Source organism: Paroedura picta, chromosome 8 (assembly GCF_049243985.1).
Source record: "Paroedura picta isolate Pp20150507F chromosome 8, Ppicta_v3.0, whole genome shotgun sequence".
NCBI classification, from domain to species: domain Eukaryota; kingdom Metazoa; phylum Chordata; class Lepidosauria; order Squamata; family Gekkonidae; genus Paroedura; species Paroedura picta.
The window spans coordinates 67,995,070-68,014,279 of record NC_135376.1 but is presented as its reverse complement, the minus strand read 5'-3'; the positions used below and the strand labels follow the sequence as shown (position 1 = coordinate 68,014,279).

The window sequence follows — 19,210 nt, the reverse complement described above, 5'->3', positions numbered from 1 at the left end:
TTTTCATAAGCTAAAAACAAAATGCTACGAGAGGAGAGGGGCAGAACTTTGTGTGGTGTTATGGTCAGACTATACAGACTTTCAGTTTTCTCAAATTAAAGGGAAACAAATGAAAGATCTCCCGCATACTCATTATCATTACTCCAAAACTGAAGAGTTTTAACAAAAGGATACATATTTCAAAAACTAGAAGTGTCAATCCTGAATCTGTTGAATAAAATTTAATGGATTTATAGATATTATAAGGAAATTCTGAGACAATGACAGAAAACATAGTAACAAAGACAAATAATTAAAGGCTAAATCATATAGCAATTAGTTTAGATAGGGAATAATTGAGAAATGGGTCTCTTAAATACCCCTTCCCCTCAATTACCTGATGAGGAAGACCTCACATATAAGTAATGTAATACAGACACCAGTTCTCCAAATGTTCCAATCTGAAAATCCAGATGGTATCTGGAAGTCTCCCAGTATTACAATGGATCTCTAGACTACAGAGATTAGCTCTCCTGGAGCAAATGCTTGCTTGGGAAGATGGACTCTATGGCATTATAGCTTGCTGCAGCTCCTCCCCTCCCCAAATCACACCATCCCAAGTCTTCCCAAAATAACCAGGCATTTCCCAACCTACAGTTGGCTATCTTACTCATAGCCTACGAAACCTCTCATGAAACCATCTATCTCCAACTGAACTGTTTGGTCAGCAGTCTGCCTTCAGACTGAAGCTCAACCAAACCAGAGTTTGCTGTGATATCTGAATGCAGTAAGAGACCAGAGTAATTTCTGGTTTGAATCTCATAGATGCCAAACCAAATTCTCATTCTACAGTGTGGGGGAAAGACAGGGTTCCCAGGTGGTTTGAGGATGGGGAGAAGCTTTCCAGGAGCCTTTAGGAGGGGAGGGGACCACCAGGACTCGCTGACATCACCTAGAAATGACATTAACACATTAGGGTTGTTGGGAAGGGATGATGTTCTAGTTTTTGGGCAAAACTCTTACAGTAAAATTTGCTTAAAACTATAAAATTTTGCCCCAAACCCTTCCTCCCCATGACCCAATGTGCTGACATCAATTCTGGGTTATGTCAGCAGGTTACATAAAAACACAGAGTTCTTCTGGATCAAGGTAAGTTTAGGGAGGAGTTGGGAGGGGTGAGGTGAGTCTAGAAGGCAGGGGACCCCCAACCAGTCCAGTAAACCTGGTAACCCTAGGATAAGAGCATGGGCATTCCATAAAAAGCCTTCTCAAGGTTAATTGAGCATTGCATGCTCAGTATTATTCAAGCCTAGGGAAGGAACAAGCAGTCATGAAACTTGTTTTAAAGAAACACTGATCTAAAATGTAATCTCATTGAAAATTCTCTCTGAAACTAAACAACAAAGCACCAGCCCTTCCATTTTTTTTATTTCATTCAAGGAACGGTCTATTTTCAAAACAAGATACCCAAAAGTGTACTTAGTAATGACATGTTAAGAGCTGATGATATAATTTAAAAGGCTTAGAAGTACTTAACAAGAACACTCTCAATACAAGATTGTAAGGAGAATTACAAATAATAAACAAATTTGTTCTAAATGGAAAGAGTAAAGGAAAATAGCTTTGCAGTGCTGGTCGTAGAACGTAAGAAAGATGAAGTTAACACATTTAGACTATAATCCAACACATATATAATTCCAAGTAAGCCCCAGTGAGTTCAGTAGGAGGTACCTCTAAGTAAATATGGTTAAGACTGAACTGTACCAAAATTTCCCAGGCCTAGTAAACCAAGGCACGTTCCCTGCCTGAATTATTGTGCTTCAAGACTCAGGCCAACTTTGGGAATACAAATAGGATTGCGAATATATTAGGGTTGCTTTGGCTAGCCTGGCAACCAATTGGAGAGTGTGGGGAGCTGTGAGAGACGAAACAATCCCATTTCTGGGGGAAACCAGAGAGTGATGTCTCGCCTCTGGAACCCTAAGTCAAGCCAGAGTTTTAAGTTATTCCTACTGTAGGACTGTCAATGTAATTTCCAGAGAAACCCCAGATACAGTACCCGTCCTCTCTAGACATCAGTAACTTTCTGGTTTTACCATGAGGTTTCTCTGGTTTTACCACAGAGTTTCTGGCAATTTATGGAGAATTGTAATATCACTTCTGGGATTCCCTGGAAGTGACATCACACCATAGGGACAATGGCCTTTTTATACATTTATTTTCCTCCTGCTGTTTCCACCTCTAAGTGATGCCTGAAAAGAGGAGCTTGAGGTTGAGATCACTTACTTGGAGGCTGGCAACCCTAGAATATGTTTATCTATCTATGATTCATCTATTGGCATAAAAAGTACTAATGACATTAGTCTGTACAATGCAAAGCTCTCCACATTATAAAACAAAAGCTAATTGTAAAGGCACACACTCACCGCTTGACAGACTATCGGATACTTTACACGATTTATTCCACCAGCGAAAACAGCAAAAGTGAGAGCAGTATGGAAACAGAAGTTGAGAAGCATGTGCCAGCCTTTCCTGCTGATTCGAATGGTGCTGTGCAAAGTTAACATAAAAGCAAAGTCATATATCTATTTTTAGAACTGTTAAAGAAATTTCAACAATACTTTTGAAAGACACTGCCATGGCTACAAATGTGCAGAGCTGGGCACTCCTACAGACAACAGGAGAAGTTTGAGGCAGAGACAAGATTGCTATCTGGCATCAGTAAGCCTTGTTTTCATAGACGGAACTTCTCAAAATGGCAGGATTGTTTGGCCTCAGCCTAGTACCTTGGGGACCATATCTCGAATCACTATGTTACGTCCATACTGACTTTTGAACATCACTGCTCTTTGAATCCCTGGTCATATGCCAGGTATTGCATAATCTCCTATCCTGAGATGACTCAGAGGCAAGGAAAGCATGCATTTAATCAGGGTCTCTCTCTCTCTCTCTCTTTTTGCTTTAGCATTCAATTAGCCATTTGAATGTGCAAACAAAACAGAGCCGGAAGCAAGTTTTAAGAGGCCGTTATGCAAACAAGCCCTCAGAAAGATATACTACCTCCAGAACAACAAATGCTGTTTTTACATTAAGCTCAATTAACAACGTGGTAAATATTAATTTATTTGTTGTCTTTCTATCCCACATTTTTCCTCCAAGGAGAGGCAAACTCTCACCGAAGAACAAGGCCTGCTCAGCTGATTAGCTTCATAGCTACATTAGCATGCTCCTGATGAAACAAGGAGTAATATAAAAAGAGGGATATCCTCACATCTATTAGAGCCAAACTACACGTTTAACCCATGACCTCCATGGAAAGTTAGATGGTTTTGCATGGGATCTCAGTCTCATGTGTGCAAGGTCCGGATTCAGATCAAGATCAGAGAGCATGGGAAAAATCTTGTCCTCCTCTTATGCCATTTTCCCCACTCAAAACAGACGGGGAGGGGAGGAGAATATTTGTCCTTTTGGTGGCTGCATGTGTATTGATGGGTTGCACAAACAGCAGCCAATGAGCTAAAATGTATCCTCAGGGCCATTTTACTTCAGGAAAACATCTCAGGGAGAGCAAGAGTCCCTTCTCTCATTTACTACAGCTACAGTCTACATGAGGAAAGGTTGAGATAATTTAGTCTGTTTAGCCTGGAGAAAAGACAACTAAGAGGTGATTTGATAGCCATCTTGAAGGGCTGTCACACAGAAGATGGAGTTGTTTTCTGTTCCCCCATAGGTTAAAATGAATTCAAAAGAATTTTCAGCTTAACATTTGGAAGAAGTTCCTGACAGTTAGAATGGTTCCTCAGTGGAACAAGCTTCCTCAGGAAGTGGTGGGTTCTCCATCTTTGGATGTTTTAAAGCAGAAGCTAGATAGCCATCTGACAGAAATGCTGATTCTGTAAATTTAGGTAGATTATGAGTGTGTGGGCAGAAGTGATTGTGTCAATGCTTGGCTCCTCTGGCTATTTCAAGCATGCCCAGGGAAATGCTGATTGCTAGGGTTGGGTTCTTCGGTGTCCAGAGTTGCGGTTCACACCTGAAGCAGCCAGCACTGCAGCGCAGGGGGGGAGGGGAGGCACGGGTGCCCGGGTATCCCCTCTCCCCCATGCTGCAGCGCTAGCTGCTTCGGGTGTGAACAGCTGCTCCGGATGCTGAAGTGCCCAATCCTACTGATAGCTTCTTTGGGATCAGAAGGTGAATTTCTTTCAGGCTTTTGGGGGGCATCATTTGGCCATGGCATTGTGGTCACTGTGGTGGGCAGGTAGTTGTGAATTTCCTGCATTCTGTAGGGGGTTGGACTAGAAACCCTGGGAGATCCCTTCCAACTCTGTGATTCTGATCTCCTGTATAATATGCCCAGAACCTGCATTATCCCAGCAGTATGGGAGCTGTGACAGTACTACTACTCTTTCACAGGTTGCATGGGTAATGCAGGAAGGTTGGAAGCAAAATAGCCCATCAGAGAAGCTGACCTTGATAGACCAGCTGTCTGACTTAGTATAAAGCAGTTTCATGTGTTTATGTACTCAGGTTGGGGAGGGTGCATATGCATACAGGAAGTTTATGTTTTAGGGATGTCCAGAAGCCTCTGTTTGGGAAGAGACTGACAGAGTCAAAAGATTGTTTGCTCAAGGAAAGTCCTGGAGATTTCGGGTTGGTGCTTGGGGATGGCAGAATTTGGGGAGGGAAGGGAGCTTAGCAGGATATGAGTCTGCCTTCTGAAGCTGCCATTTTCTACAAAGGAACTGATCTCTAACTATAATTACTTATAATTCCATGAGAACTCCAGACCCCAGCTGGAGCTTGGTAACCTTCTGGAGCCCTCAAGCACTACAGTTTTTCCAAGCAATAGTAGTTGATTTTTCTCCATGGGGAGAATGACACCTATTAATTTGCAAGTTGAAAAACAAAAGGGCACATGACACGAGAGTATTACTACTGGGGCCAAGCCCATTGCATTCAGGAATATAATGGGCACTAGATTAGAGGGGGTGGAGTGGAAAAAGTCTGTGGATTGGCTGGCTGCTGGAGAAACAATCAAGCCGGTTGGAGGAGGAGGCACTCAAGGGCGGGAAAGATGCCCTGAGTGGGTGTTAAGCGCTGAGTAGCACTTAAGCTATGAGACATGTTCATCCTCCAAGGCCTTACCGGAAATATACTATGTGGAACAGATTATTAAATGAGATTTATAAACAGCCCCTATGAACAAAGACTTGGGGCAGGGCACAACATGTTTAAATTACATAAACAGTTCCAATAAAAACCATGTACACTAAAAACACATAAAACCATCATTTTAAGTCCCCCAATATTTTCCCAATTGATCATATTCTTAGCCTATATCATTGGCCAGTTATGCTGGTATGATTGGGGGAGGGGATGTCCTGGGAAAGAGGGGGAGACCCACTGATTTTGTCATTTACTCTGGCCTCAACTATATGCCTGATGGAATAGCGCTGTTTTGCAGGCCCTGTGGGACTTTGATAATTTCTTAAGGGCCCGGATCTCCACTGGCAGCATATTCCACTGGTCAAAAAGACCCTGGCCAAGGCCAGACACACCTCTTTTGGGCCTGGGATCAACAGCATTTTGGCACTTGATGATCAGAGGGCTCTTCTGGGGGAACATTGGGAGAGGTGAATCATTGAGCTGAATACTATTCCCATTTCTAGCAATTTGCAATTCAACTGTTTGAATTAAACCTATCCCTGTTTTTAACAGCTCCATCTTGAATTCTGTTTCCAGGTCAGGTACAACAAAACAGTGAGAGCTTGGTGTGCCAGTTTAGTCGGACGGCAAGACAAGCATTCTGATATGATTAATGTCACCATGGAAGCAAGTTCATCTTAAAATTTAGAATTTGACCACCTTTATCATGCAAACGTTGTTGTTGCTACATTGCTTGTTTCCACTGGAAAACCAGAGCCTCTCAAACTCTCTACAACAGGCTTCCATAATGTACACAGAGGGGAAATGTGTAACCAAATCACTAAGTGAGTGGTGATACAAGTAAGCGAGGTTAACTCTTACAGCGAACTGAGTCATGGCTGAGTGAAGATTTAAATTCAGCAAGACCTTGTAAGCCCCCTGTCTTCAGAAACCACAGACCCAGCATTTAACACAAAAGCTGCTGAGCCCTCTAAGCTTCCCTCTTCTGTTGGGTACTTAGCAACTGGAACCATGCCTCTAGGTAGTGTATTGACAGGAGCCGTCAATCATCCAAACTATCCCCACAATTCAAAAGAGGGAGCTTTGATCTAGCTACTCTCAGACAATAAAATGACACCACCCTGGTTTCCATTAGGTTCCATTCTTCCTGTCCTGCTGAGAAAGAGACATGGCTGCCAATCACAATGGAGCTTTCCCCAGGCCTTCAGTTCCAAAACCAGCATTCACCTCTAGATAGTAGGTACCAGGGAGGACTTCCAGTCATCCAATCCTAACATTATCACACTCTTTATGAAATAATCTCTGTTCTGTGTTTTGGTGACCTATTTCCAAGGGAGCTGCTGGAGCCTGTCTGCCAAGCTCCTAGATCCTCCTGTGCTATTGTAATGCTCTAACCACTACAGCACAATGGGTCTCAGATTTAACTCCTGGCACATCCAGTTAAAGGATCTTAGGTAGGGAAATATCTGTAGCTTGATACCCATGGAGACCTGTTGTCAGTATGACAAGGCAATAGGGAATTAGATGAGCCAACTAGGCCAGGTTAATATTGTTTGGTGGAGAAAACCATCTAGACAGCTCATTAGGGGGGGGGGGTGGTGAGCACAGAAGACAGGCCACAGGTTTTCACCACTGCCCAGGACAAGTGTGCATATGCTAGACTGTGGGGAGATTGTGTTGAGTTAATTTTTTACGCAGCAAAGAAAATACATTCTGGCGCCAGTAATTAATAGGAATTATCATGTCCCTTCTTACCTGTGATGCACAATATAGGTGATAATTGAAGCAAACAGGCACAACAGCATGACAGCCGTACATGCATAGACCACAGGGTGCAGGAACTCCCCAGGGTACTGGGGAAGGGTCAACACTGTCTTCAGATCCTGCCAAGGGAGAAAAACAAAACAGATTCATCTTCTATAAGAGCAAACCAGATCTTTTGCTTTGGTGGCTTCTTACTAGACCAGAATGATGGCGGCCCTTTTACAGTGATTATTTATTAACCATTGTGGTCCTTGGTCATCAATCCTCATCCTGGAAAGGAAGGACAGTGTGCTTTGGAGGGCAGACTCTAAGGCATTATTCCCTAAAGAGGACTTTTCCCTCCCCAAATCCCACCCACACTGGCTTGCACTGGCCCTTTGCTGTCTACAGCACCACAGCAAGAATTACAGATTCCATTGAATTCACCTTCCCACCTTTTCCCACCCCTTGAAGGTCATTCCCCCCCAAACTGAGGGCATTCTGACCATTCTGCCCCTACCAGCACCCCCCCCCTGCCATTGGTGCACAAGCTCCATTTTCCTCTCATTTTTAAATGTTTAACTTTTTGGCATGAGTCCAAAGATATGAAACTATCACTAGTTTCAGAATGATGATTAAAAAAAATTTTTTTAATTAAATGACTGGTATAAGTTTAAACGGAGCTGCATGAGGTTTAATTCCATTCTGGTATTGACTTGAAAGGGGGATCAGAGAGGAGACCAATGACAGCATCCCCAGTGCAACCCCCCCCCCCCCAACAGTTCTGCATGCAAACAAAAATGGGGTGGGGGTCAGCATTGTGGATTGAAATTGACATGAGATGTAAAGAGAGAAAGACACTGGGATGGGAAGCCTAAAGCTTTGAACACATTTTTCCTTTAATGCTTTAGTGAGCAAAGTTTTGAGGGAACCATTTGTGCAGTCTCTGAAAGCCTAATATTCAAATAGCAGCTGAGGCACATGGTCCTCCTGGGAACTGCTGAACCTAAGAATTGGTTAGGATCAAACAACTGGAAGGAAGAATGCAATCCACATAGGGCAAGTTTTTCAACACTGCCGAAATCATGACCAGTGTACAGGATCAAATCTGAGAACCACAAAGAGAAAACCATGCAAATTTGCAAGAAAGGTCAGGAAATTAGTGTCACTATGTGGCTGAACTACAGCACTGGTGAAAATACCTCCTTCTCTTTCAATTTAGTGGCACAATATTAAAAGAGGATTCCTTCCCCACACAAATTTCAGGCCTGTGTAAAACATGGTGGAGTTGTAGCCAACATTGCACAGGTGTATGCACACACACACATATTGCTAACAATCACAGCTTGCAAGGCCTGTGTCAGTGGGTTCTACCATGCATTCTGAACACTCAACATGTTTTCTCAAATTATGAGATTGTGTGACTCTTTCCTATTTTTCACAATGGCTGATAACACAGCAGAGAATCCCCAGTATGGAAAACTGGTCTTCACAGTTTTTTTTTTTAAGGCTAGTCAATTTCAACAGCGTGTTTTCTCCCTTTGCCTGTGTTGCTTTCTGTTCACTTTCATTCAATGAAATATATATGTGCAAATATACGTGCAAAACCTGAACCATGAAGATTTAAATGGGCTTGCTAAACACCACCATGCAGCTGTGAGAAGGCAATTGCCTAATTTTTTAAAAACAGCTTTGAACTTCACCACTCCTCATCACAAGTAACATTCCATCTCAATTTAGAAAAGTGATTTAAAAAAATTGTAGCTGCAGAATAAATACACCTGAGTAAAAGAACAGTGTGTAAGGCAGGATTAGAATCTGAAGCCAAGATTAAAGGCCTACCGCTCTGAAAAATCTGCAGTAAGGCCTGCATGTGTAATAGGCCTCAGGCTGCTCTTCTTTATACCTCCAGAAATTTAAGAATGTCACAATTCTCATCAGAGAAATGCAGCCCAAATGTTCAGCAGTTGTTCTGCTACCTGTGTAGTAGCACAAAACAGCTATACCAAAGTTTTTAAAACTTCCCCTGGTGTGATGATTGTTTTGGACTACCGCGTCTGCAGGTAGAGTTGCAATTCTGTTATCAGCACACACATACTTTAGAATGTATCTTACATTACAGAAGCAATGAACGGATTTCAGCGAATAACACTTTTGTGATATTGCTGTACCTCTTCTTGGAAAAGGAACATCTCCTGCTCCTCCACACACACACAAATTGATAACCGAATGGCTGCTGCCTAAACACATTAATGGAAGGTACAAACAAAACAGCACTGGGATAATAGCAAGCTCCGAAGAAGGTCATGCATACAGCCCCGCTGACCATATTCAGGAGCACGGCCCAGTATTCATCTCAACCTGTTATGCTTAAATGGCTTCATGAAAGCAAATGCCATATATCTTGCTGAGCTGAGCCATTTTTGCCAGCAGAAGGAAGTCGTGAACAATCAAGCCTTTAAAAGCCCTTTTCATTTCAAGCCAGTCCTAATTTTATCTTTGCTTTCAGTTTTGATCCTGCACAGTAAACCTGTCAAGCAACGAACCTTTTTGTTCAAGTACTACAACATATTAATGACACTGCAAAATACCCTTTATTCAAGTTCTGTATGCAGGGAACTGATTTCATTACAGATACATGATAAATTCATCTCATCTGCCTTTTAATGATAATTAAATCTTATTGATCAGTCAGCCTCCCCTGAGTGATCCCCTGAGAGAAAAAGCAAGCCGAAGTTAAAGATAATTTTTCCACATAGTATGCAAACTAGTGTAATTGTACATCGCATCAGAACAAGGCAGTCTGATTTTCTTTCCGAGAGGGGAATAATGGGAAGGTGTTTTGGGAAGATTAATAATCAGGAAAAATAAATATTTAGCATGGCCACAAATGGGGAAAGATGGAGCCCTTAGTGATAAGGAACAGAGAACAATTCTTACACCTGCCTTTTCATTTCAGTTATTCTGAGCCAGTATTCATCAAGCATCTTCAAATAACTGAGGGCCAATAGAAAAAAATATCTCTGAAAAAAAACCCCATAATACATGGAAAGTGTATATAAATCTTTAGGTTATGAATAAGAAGAAGAAGAAGAAGAGTTGGTTCTTATATGCCGCTTTTCCCTACCCGAAGGAGGCTCAAAGCGGCTTACAGTCGCCTTCCCATTCCTCCCCCCACAACAGACACCCTGTGGGGTGGGTGAGGCTGAGAGAGCACTGATATCACTGCCCGGTCAGAACAGTTTTATCAGTGCCGTGGCGAGCCCAAGGTCACCCAGCTGGTTGCATGTGGGGGAGCGCAGAATCGAACCCGGCATGCCAGATTACAAGTCCGCACTCCTAACCACTACACCAAACTGGCTACACCAAACTAAGAGACAACTTAGAAGGATATCTTCAAAGTAAATATTGTGAGTAATGAGGATAGGGTTGCAAGATCATAGAGTTGGAAGGGGCTATACAGGCCACCTAGTCCAACCCCCTGGTCAATGTAGGCAACCAGAGGGATGAGGGGCAACTTATCGGGAGCATGAGAGAGGTCCATCCGATGTCCAGCCATGTGTCTACATCACTGACCATGAGACATCGCATCTGGGTCACATAGGCAGCGATGTAGAGATGTCAGAATCTCCCTCTTTTGGGGGGTAATATTCCCCCAACAGCCAGCTGAAAGGCAGCAGAGCAGGGTACCCCCTGCCATTACCAGGCAGTCTGGCAACCCTAAATGTGGAGACAGTTCTTTAAGTATGTGGTAGTTGAACAGAAATAATGCTTCTGGTGCATCAGGGTTACGCTCTGTTTTTTTGGGGCAAAAACTCTATGGTAAATTTGGCTTCTTTCATGGAGTTTCTGCCCAAATACCAGAGCTTCACCCTGATGACCTCGATGATGTGATGACTGGATCATGCTGGCAGTGATGTAGACATGTTGCTGCATGTCAGATGGATCTCCCTTTGTGTATGTGGTGGTAACTTCCCTTCCTACCAGCCAGCTAGTAACCAGGTAGCAGGGCATGGAATTCCTGCTATTGCCAGGTTGGGGTGGTGGTGGTGGTAGTCTGGCAACCTTATATGAAGAGATGGTTCTTAAATTTGTGCTAGTTGAACAGATGCTGATTTACTTCTGAGTACAGATCTTGTATATCAGTGGTCCGCCACCTTCTTGAGGCTGCGGACCGGTGGCAGCAGGGAGGGCGATAGCCCGGCTGTGCATGCACGTTTGCGCCATGCGCGGCAGCAAATGTGCATGCGTGCCCCTGCTTCCCTCTCCCCCTCCCTCTCCCCCCTTAAAAAAGAAGCTTGCCGGGCCGCAAGCTAATCGGCCATTTTTCCAGCCTATTTCCTTGCAGCCTGGGAAGTTTCTTATGGGGGGGGGGGCGGGAAGAGGGGACCACCGTTGTATATGACAAATCAGAATCTAATTCATGACAAAACAGAATCTAATAATACTTATGGTATGTGCCAGAAGTGACATTGATGCAGTGCTGGCAACAGAAGCTTAGGCCAACATTTACTGCTGGTAAGGCCTCCTGCTGGTTGGATGAACAAAACTGGCGTGCAAAGTGGGGATCCCTAGCCCCTAGTGAAGGTATGGGAAGCCTAACCCAGAGCTGGCAACCCCAGTTATTTGCTCTTGATTCCATGCTAATGAGAAGTGCATGGGTGCTTGCTCACCCACGCTCTTGGGGGTTCCATGGCTTTCATCGGAGTTTTCCAAACCTATATTGCAGCAAAGTTTTGAGAAAAAAATACAGCAAAGCCTACCATCTAAGTGGGAAAGGTTGGATTCATGGAGCAGTCATTCCCCCCACACCATCCATGTCTTTCCCCTATCACTTGCAGACTTTCAATTTGTTTGTTTTTTAGACTGACAACTGAATATCATTGTAGCGATACAACCCTTCAGGATGTCTGTTGTGTGGTGAGGATGGGGAAGCAATAGGAAGCCCCTTTGAGATGGCCTTGGGTAGTAAAAGTGGGGTACAAAAAGCCAGCTCTTCTTCTTTGGAGGAATGCTAAGCAGTTGTCAATTTAAAAACAACAACCACCCTGAGAAACCTTGGTGACGTGGGTGGGGGGTAGTTTTTCAAGAGGCCTTCCCATTCAGATTTTCACTATGAATGTGAAGAAGAAATGCTAGAGAAGTAATGATTAGCCATTGGGTTTTAACCACTGAGCACTTGAAACCATGGTGAGGTCATTACTTTCATCAAGGCCAAGTGCTCAGAGTGAATAATTCCAGCAATATGTACGACTTTCAGTAGAGAATTGCCGTCATACATACCTGCTTCTCTCAGTAAGTTCAAAAAAGGCTGTCTAGTCTGAGTCATCATTATTATCATCCTGTGAGGTTTGCTTCCTTGAGGTAGAAAGCAGCCCAAGCTCTGAAGTCACACTCGATCGACAGTAAGTTATCTCTCTCTCTCTCTAATATAGGTAGTAACATCTATATTAAGTTATCTCTCTCACAAGATTTACAGACGTACAGCAACTCATCTGCAGGGTAATGATTACAGGCATGGGGTTAATATTATCAGGCACAGGGGAGCCATAACTGTACCCAATAAACAGACATTCAGTGCCTAGGACTCTGCTTGTATGAAAACAATGGCTGGAGCATGTCTACTTGCTTATACAGGGTAGAGGTGCCAATTTCTACGTGGTGGCAGAAGAAGAAGAGTTGGTTTTTATACCCCACTTTTCACTACCCAAAAGAGTCTCCAATCAACTTACAATTGCCTTCCCTTCTTCTCCCCATAATAGACAACCTTGGAGGTAGGTGGGGCTGAAAGAGCTCTGAAAGAAATTGCTCTGTGAGAACAGTTCTAACAGGACTGTGACTAGCCCTAGGTCACCAAGGCTGCACATGGAGAAATGGGGGATTAAACCCAGGGCATTTCCACACATTGTTAAAAATACCGTTACACCAGCTGAATGGTGTAGCGCTAAATATTATTGTGCCTCCTGGTCATTCCACACCCTTTTGCTGTCTTGCTCTTGTCTGCTGCCTTTTCACGCTTTTCACCTTCCACAACTGCAGCTGGAAATGGCAGAAGAGGGCAACATGCTTTATACACGACTCTCTTCTGCCTGTCAATCATTCCTGGCAACCAATCCCCTTTCTCCATGTTTTAAAGGGTCCGCAATGCCTGCTACTTTTTAAAAAATTAATACTTCTCCGTTTAAACACTTATGCATCTAATCACAGATGCATAGTGCATTCTGATCGCCACCCCTTATGGAATCATGAGTCATGATACTTTAAAAAATTAATCTAGTTCCTGATTTTTTTTGGGGGGGGAGGGTTAGAGAGGCATCCTTTTTGTTAAAACTTCGGGGGGGGGGAATATTTCTGGCATCACATGCATGCTTGTCCGCCTATTTGTTTGGAGTTTTAATTTTATGTGGTTTTATGGGGTATGTTGCACTTATTGCTGTAAGTCACCTTGAGATGACTTAGTCAAGAGGGGTGAGATATAAATCAAATTATAAATAAAGAAAAATAAAATAAATTTGTACCTATTCATACATTTATGGATTCAAGAGACTCCCAGCATATAGGACTAGGTTTCAGATTCCATCATCATGTTTGATGGTATAGGTATCAAAGGAATATCTCCCTTCTACAGAGCCCTGCAGAGATTTGTAAATCTGAGGGCCTTTTCGCATGGGGATCTTTGTTGCAAATTGTTTGCGGAATGAAAAATCGCCATTTAAAATAGTGGAATTCGTCGTTATGCACACCTGCCTTTGTAGTGGAATCAGTTGCGTTTTTTAGCGTTTCCCACAGGCTTCCGGTCTCGGCAGAAATCGCTAGAAAGGAAGCGCTATTGCCAAGCTCGTCCCGCCCCTGGCCATCAAGCAGCCAATGGGCAGCCGTTAGCATGCTCCCAAACAGCCCCTTTCCCTTTAAGAAAGGTTTAAAAAAAAAAAAACAGACCCATAGCAACGAATCTAGGTAGATTCGTTGCAACGGAGAGACCCATCCAGCTGCCTAATGTGAGCTGTCGTTTGATTGTATGATCGTTGGCACGCTGCCTCGAGTGATAAAAAAAAAAATCCCCCCCCCTCTCACGGGCCCGATTTTCGGCTGAATTAATGTGTAAAAAATAAAGGGACTTTATTTCAGCAAACGGGCTTTTATGTGGTTTGTGCTTAGTGACTAAAGGTGAAGGACTGAAGCCAGGGAAGCCTCTAAACAGAAAGAGGCTCGCTGGTGCGTTTATCCCCGCTCGCTCGGAGAAAAAAAAATGGCGATCGCTTCGCCGGAAGTTTGGAGGACAGGCTCAGGAGGAGGGACTTTGAAGAACCCGCAACAATGGTAACGCACAGGTCTTTAGCGCTAGTGTTGCAGATTGGTTGCAGGAGTGTATCGCTATCCGGAGGGTGAATCCACTTTTCTGGATTCCCCTGAAAGCGCTACAATGAAGCGCTTTTTGTTGATTGGTTTCAGGAGTGTTGCAGATTGTCTGCGACGTCGTGCGTTAAGGCAAATTAGTAGCGTTTTCAATTAGCAACCATTGTGCTATTTTGAAGCCGTGCGAAATGGCCCTGAATGTTGAAAAGTATATCTGGGGGAGGGAGGGAAACCTGGCTTGGTCTCACCCACCCAAAGGAGCTGTGGAGGAGGAGAGAAAGGGCCTCTTAGCTTTCCAAGCTAGACTCACCTGTCTGGGAACTATAATCCCACACTGAATGTGGCCCACCCAGGCACCACTCTTCTCACCACTGGGAAATGTTCTGGTGCTCATAATGGTCAGTCTCTCCTACACAGAGCATAGATACACACTGTGCTTTCCTATGAAATCTTTATCAGTGGGTATAGACTACACTGTATCAGACTTAGATTACATGTTATGCTCTTCCCACAATACAGGATTCTTTTCCCCACAACATCCAATGATTGGGATTCACCTGACAGAAAAGATAGGTCCCACAAAGACTGTTTCCGCATTTGGGACATACCTTGTTTTAGCCTCATTTTTTATTTTCATTTGAATCTGCAAGTCGATCCTAGGCTTTCCACATTTGGGCATTCCCCCCCCCCCCCACACACACACCTTTGTTTCCCAGGCTGAAATCTGCCATATGTTTTCTACATTTGGTTAGAAAGGAGGCAGCTTTCCATCATGCTTTACTCCCATTCCCCTTTTCCATGAATTTTTTTTAGTCTGCACATGCTTTGCAAAATGGTGACTGATTGCGCCTTTCTTTTCAATGTGTCCAATCATTCCACCATTCTGTGCCCTCCTGATTTCATTACTGACTGCCCTCCCCCCTTCCCCTCCAGTATTCTGGATATTAATATATATTTTTAAATGTACTTTACCACATTACAACACTGTGTTAAAAGTGAGGCTGCTGCTAGTTTTTGCTTTAGAGACACCGCTGTAATACACTCATTCCCCTTAAAAATGTTGGGGGGGGGAGGGAAAGGGGGGATGGTGGGAGGATGGTGACAAACATGATGCTGGAGGGGAGTGGGGCACCAATGGCAGTCACAGTAAAGCCAAATGTTAGAGCTTCCTCACTTGATAGTTCTGAATTGGAAACCCACCTCAAAAAACCAAATCGATGTATTCGGGAATTCATTTATTGCAGGGTAAGTGAACAGGCAATTCAGGTCTGTGCCTGAAAAGGCAGATTTAAATGCAGAAATGGATTCAAACTTCAGCGCTTTAAAAAGACAAAACTGATGGAAATTGCAAGTGCGGAAATGGTCAAAGGCACCATTGGCATAGAAGGGGCTAAACTTGTTTACTGCTCCTGAAATTCGCAAGCATGTTTTTAACTGCTTAGTTAACTCTGGTTGCTGTTATCCTGCTCTTTCTTCAAAAAGCTGAGAATGATATTTTTCGTCTCCTCAATCTTCATAGAATCATAGAATAATAGAGTTGGAAGGGACCTCATGGGTTATCTAGTCCAACCCCATGCACTATACTCACAACCCTATCGCTCATCCACTGAAAAATCACTCTAACTGTCAGGAACTTCTTCCTGATGTTTAGACGGAATTTCTTTTGAATTAATATCATCCCATAGGTTCTGGTCCATGCTTACGGGGCAAGAGAGAACAACTCTGCTCCATCCTCCATATGGCAACCTTTTAAATACTTAAAGACGGTTATCAGATTCCCTCTCAGTCATCTTCTCTCCAGGCTAAACAGACCAAGCTCCCCCAACCTTTCTTCATACGTCTTGGTCTCCAAACCCCTCACCATCTTTGTTGCCCTCCTCTGGACACGCTCCAGTTTGTCTACATCCCTCTTCAACTGGGGTGCCCAAAACTGAACACAGTACTCCAAGTGAGGCTGAACCAGAGCAGAGTAAAGCGGTACCATCACCTCCCGTGATCTGGACAATATACTCCGTTTGATACAGCCCCAAATCCCATTTGCCTTTTTAGCCACCAAATCACACTGTTGACTCATGTTCAATGTATGGTCTACTACTAGATCCTTTTCACACATGCTACTGCCAAGACAAGTCTTCCCCATCCTATACTGGTGTATTTGGTTTTTCCTACCTAAATGCAGAATTACATTTGTCCCTATTCAATTTCATTTTATTCAGTTTAGCCCACTTCTTGAGCCTATCACGATCATCCTGTATTCTGATTCTGTCTTCGGTTGTGTTTGCTACCCCTCCCAGTTTAGTATCATCTGCAAATTTGATAAGTGTCCTCTCTAAACCCTTATCCAAATTATTTATAAATATGTTGAACAACACAGGCCCCAGGACAGATCCCTGGAGACCTCCACTTGTCACTCTTCTCCAAGAGGATACTGACCCATTAACAAGTACCCTTTGAGTATGATCTGTCAACCAGTTATTGATCCACCTGACAGAATTAGGATCCATACCACATTTTACCAACTTGTCAACAAGAATATCATGTGGAACCTTATCAAACGCTTTACTGAAATCAAGATAAACTATGTCCACGGCATTCCCCCGATACAGCAAGGTAGTCACATTCTTGTAAAAAGAGAAGTTTGGTCTGACATGATTTGTTCTTGCAAAACCTGTGCTGAGTCTTATTTTATCTGGAGTGTGATGGATAAGCATATATGATTTACATTGTACATAATTCAGCCTTAGGGCTGCTAGCCTTCAGGTGGGGTCTGATCTCTAAACTATAGACAGCAGTTCTCCTGGTGGAAATGGTAGCTTTGGCGGGGGAACTTTATTATACGCTCTTGCATCATACCCTGCAGAGTGCCTTCCTCTCTCTAAATTGCATCCTCTACAACCAGAATCTCCAAGAATTTCCTGACCCGGATATGACAACTCTAGTCAACATACACTGTGAGGTTGGTAGATTTCAGCCAATGCTGCTGCAAAACTCCTCTTTCCAGGGTGTGACCTTTTGAAGTGAAGCATTTCACCAACCAAATCTGTGATTAACCTTCCAAGTAGAAAATAAAGGACCGCTATCAACTGGGAAGGTAAATATTAACACATGATCCTTTGGTTCAAAGACAGCATGAGGGAAAGGTTTTCAAGGATGCCAATGTCTGCACTGCTATTTCAGGTCAATAGCAAACTACTTTGGGCGTATGGATGGAAATGTAGAGTTCCCAGATCCAGGTTGGGATATACCTGGTTATTTGGGGGAGTGGTGAAGGCTGGGGAGGGCAGGGGGTTGGGAAGGTGAGGGACTTCAGTGAATTATAATGCCACAGAATCCACCTTCTAAAGTGGCCATTTTCTTCAGGTGAACTGATCTAAGTAACCTGAAGATCCCAGGAGATCTCTAGCTGCCACTTAGAGGTAGGCAAACCTTCTGAAACACCTAGAGCTGTAGGTCATAGTTTAAAGTATGATACAAAGACATACAGTCTTCTGAGCATCTAGCCTTCCCAAATCATGTTGTCATTTCACAAAACCCAATAAGAATAGAAATTCCTATTCCTTATCCTCTTTCTAATCTTTTTTACATTCTATAGCTCCCATCAACATGTATGTTTCCTCCTTATTCTTATTAACAGTAACTTGTATTTTTTGTGCTATTGTAACACAATTTTGTCTGCAGATTATTGTATTAATTCCTACTTCTTTTCCCTCTCTCCCTGGAATCTTAATTAGAACACTGTTATTTGTATCTGAACATTTCATGTTTTTATTTCATGTTTTCATCTTTTCCCAGATCCCAGTTGTCTACCTTGGTTTGAATGCCACTTACTGAATAAGCACCTGTTTTTGTTTTTTGTTTTTACCTAGTGGTTCAAGACATGAACTTAATATTTTATTTGTACAGCTGCTCATATTTTACTTGTACAGCTGCCTTGAGTACTTGGAGAAAGATGGACTGAAAACAACGTTTGAACAAATTATTAGCATAAAATAAAGCTGGGGATGATGCCCCATAACATAGCATCCATTTGTTCCTCAACATATTAGTTGGGAACTCAGTTCATTTTTGTTAAGTATCTTTCAGTTGCAGGCAGGTCAGGTCTGTTCTGATTCAAATCTAACTGTACCCCTACTGATAAAAATGGCTGCCCTCTGAAACCTACTCCCACTGATTATTTGTGTACTTGTCCTTGTTCCAAGGAGAGTGGTAGACATGGTAGGTAGAAATGGTAGGAAATGGGTGGAGGTTCCAGGAACACCTCAGAGTGTTATGACATTTCCCAGAGACAATTTAATTACACTCTAGGACAGAGTTTTGTGGAAATGTGGTTTTTCAATGGAAGTGATGCTGTGCACTGACATGCCTATCTACATCCCCCAGTTTATCCTGAGTGGGTTGTCAAATGTGTTTGGCAATCCTATTCTGTTGATTCCCACACTTAACTTGGCAGCTGTCTCACCTTCTGCCACCTGGGTTGTATAATCTACTACAAGAATCCTGACTGACTACACATCAGGGAGAGATATTTACAACTGCTGATGCACAATTGTGTCAGGTTTATGCCTTCATAATAAAAGAATTCCAGTCAGGTGTTCAGGCCCATGTATGAGCAGTGTTTCCTCTAAGCTGTGCATGTGAGTGGCTGCTCATTGACACAGGAAGCCCCCCTCTACAGCAATCTGGAGATATACAGGGTCTTGCACTGCCCATTGCCCATTTTAAGATTACGGTAGTTATATTCTGTTCAGGATGTGAACTGCTCTTCTCAGTGGGGAACATTGTGTGTGGGTAAGTATCCTGATAATGGCAAACTACATAAACAGGTAGGGGTGGAGCTTAAGGAGGTTTGGGGATGGGAGGGACTTCAGTGGGGTATAATGCAATTGGGTATAGTCTACTTTTCAAAGTGCCCATTTCCTCCAGGGGAATCTATTGCCTGGAGATCAGCTTTCTGATCAGAATAAGT

The 19,210-nt window shown here is 43.1% G+C and overlaps 1 protein-coding gene across 3 annotated transcripts in view; it reads right to left on the bottom strand.

Annotated features, from left to right (window-relative positions):
* ADGRA1 (adhesion G protein-coupled receptor A1) overlaps window positions 1–19,210 on the bottom strand; it is a 452,787-nt gene that overhangs the window by 91,671 nt on the left and 341,906 nt on the right. For all 3 annotated transcript variants that reach the window (XR_013233660.1, XR_013233661.1, XM_077350198.1), the window contains 2 exons: window positions 6,901–7,028; window positions 2,406–2,529 (listed from right to left, as the gene is read on the bottom strand). Coding sequence is in view for 1 of the 3 variants with exons in the window: in XM_077350198.1 (XP_077206313.1) it covers window positions 2,406–2,529; window positions 6,901–7,028 (252 nt within the window). In the remaining 2 variants the exon portion in view is untranslated. The remainder of the gene's footprint in view (window positions 1–2,405; window positions 2,530–6,900; window positions 7,029–19,210) is intronic.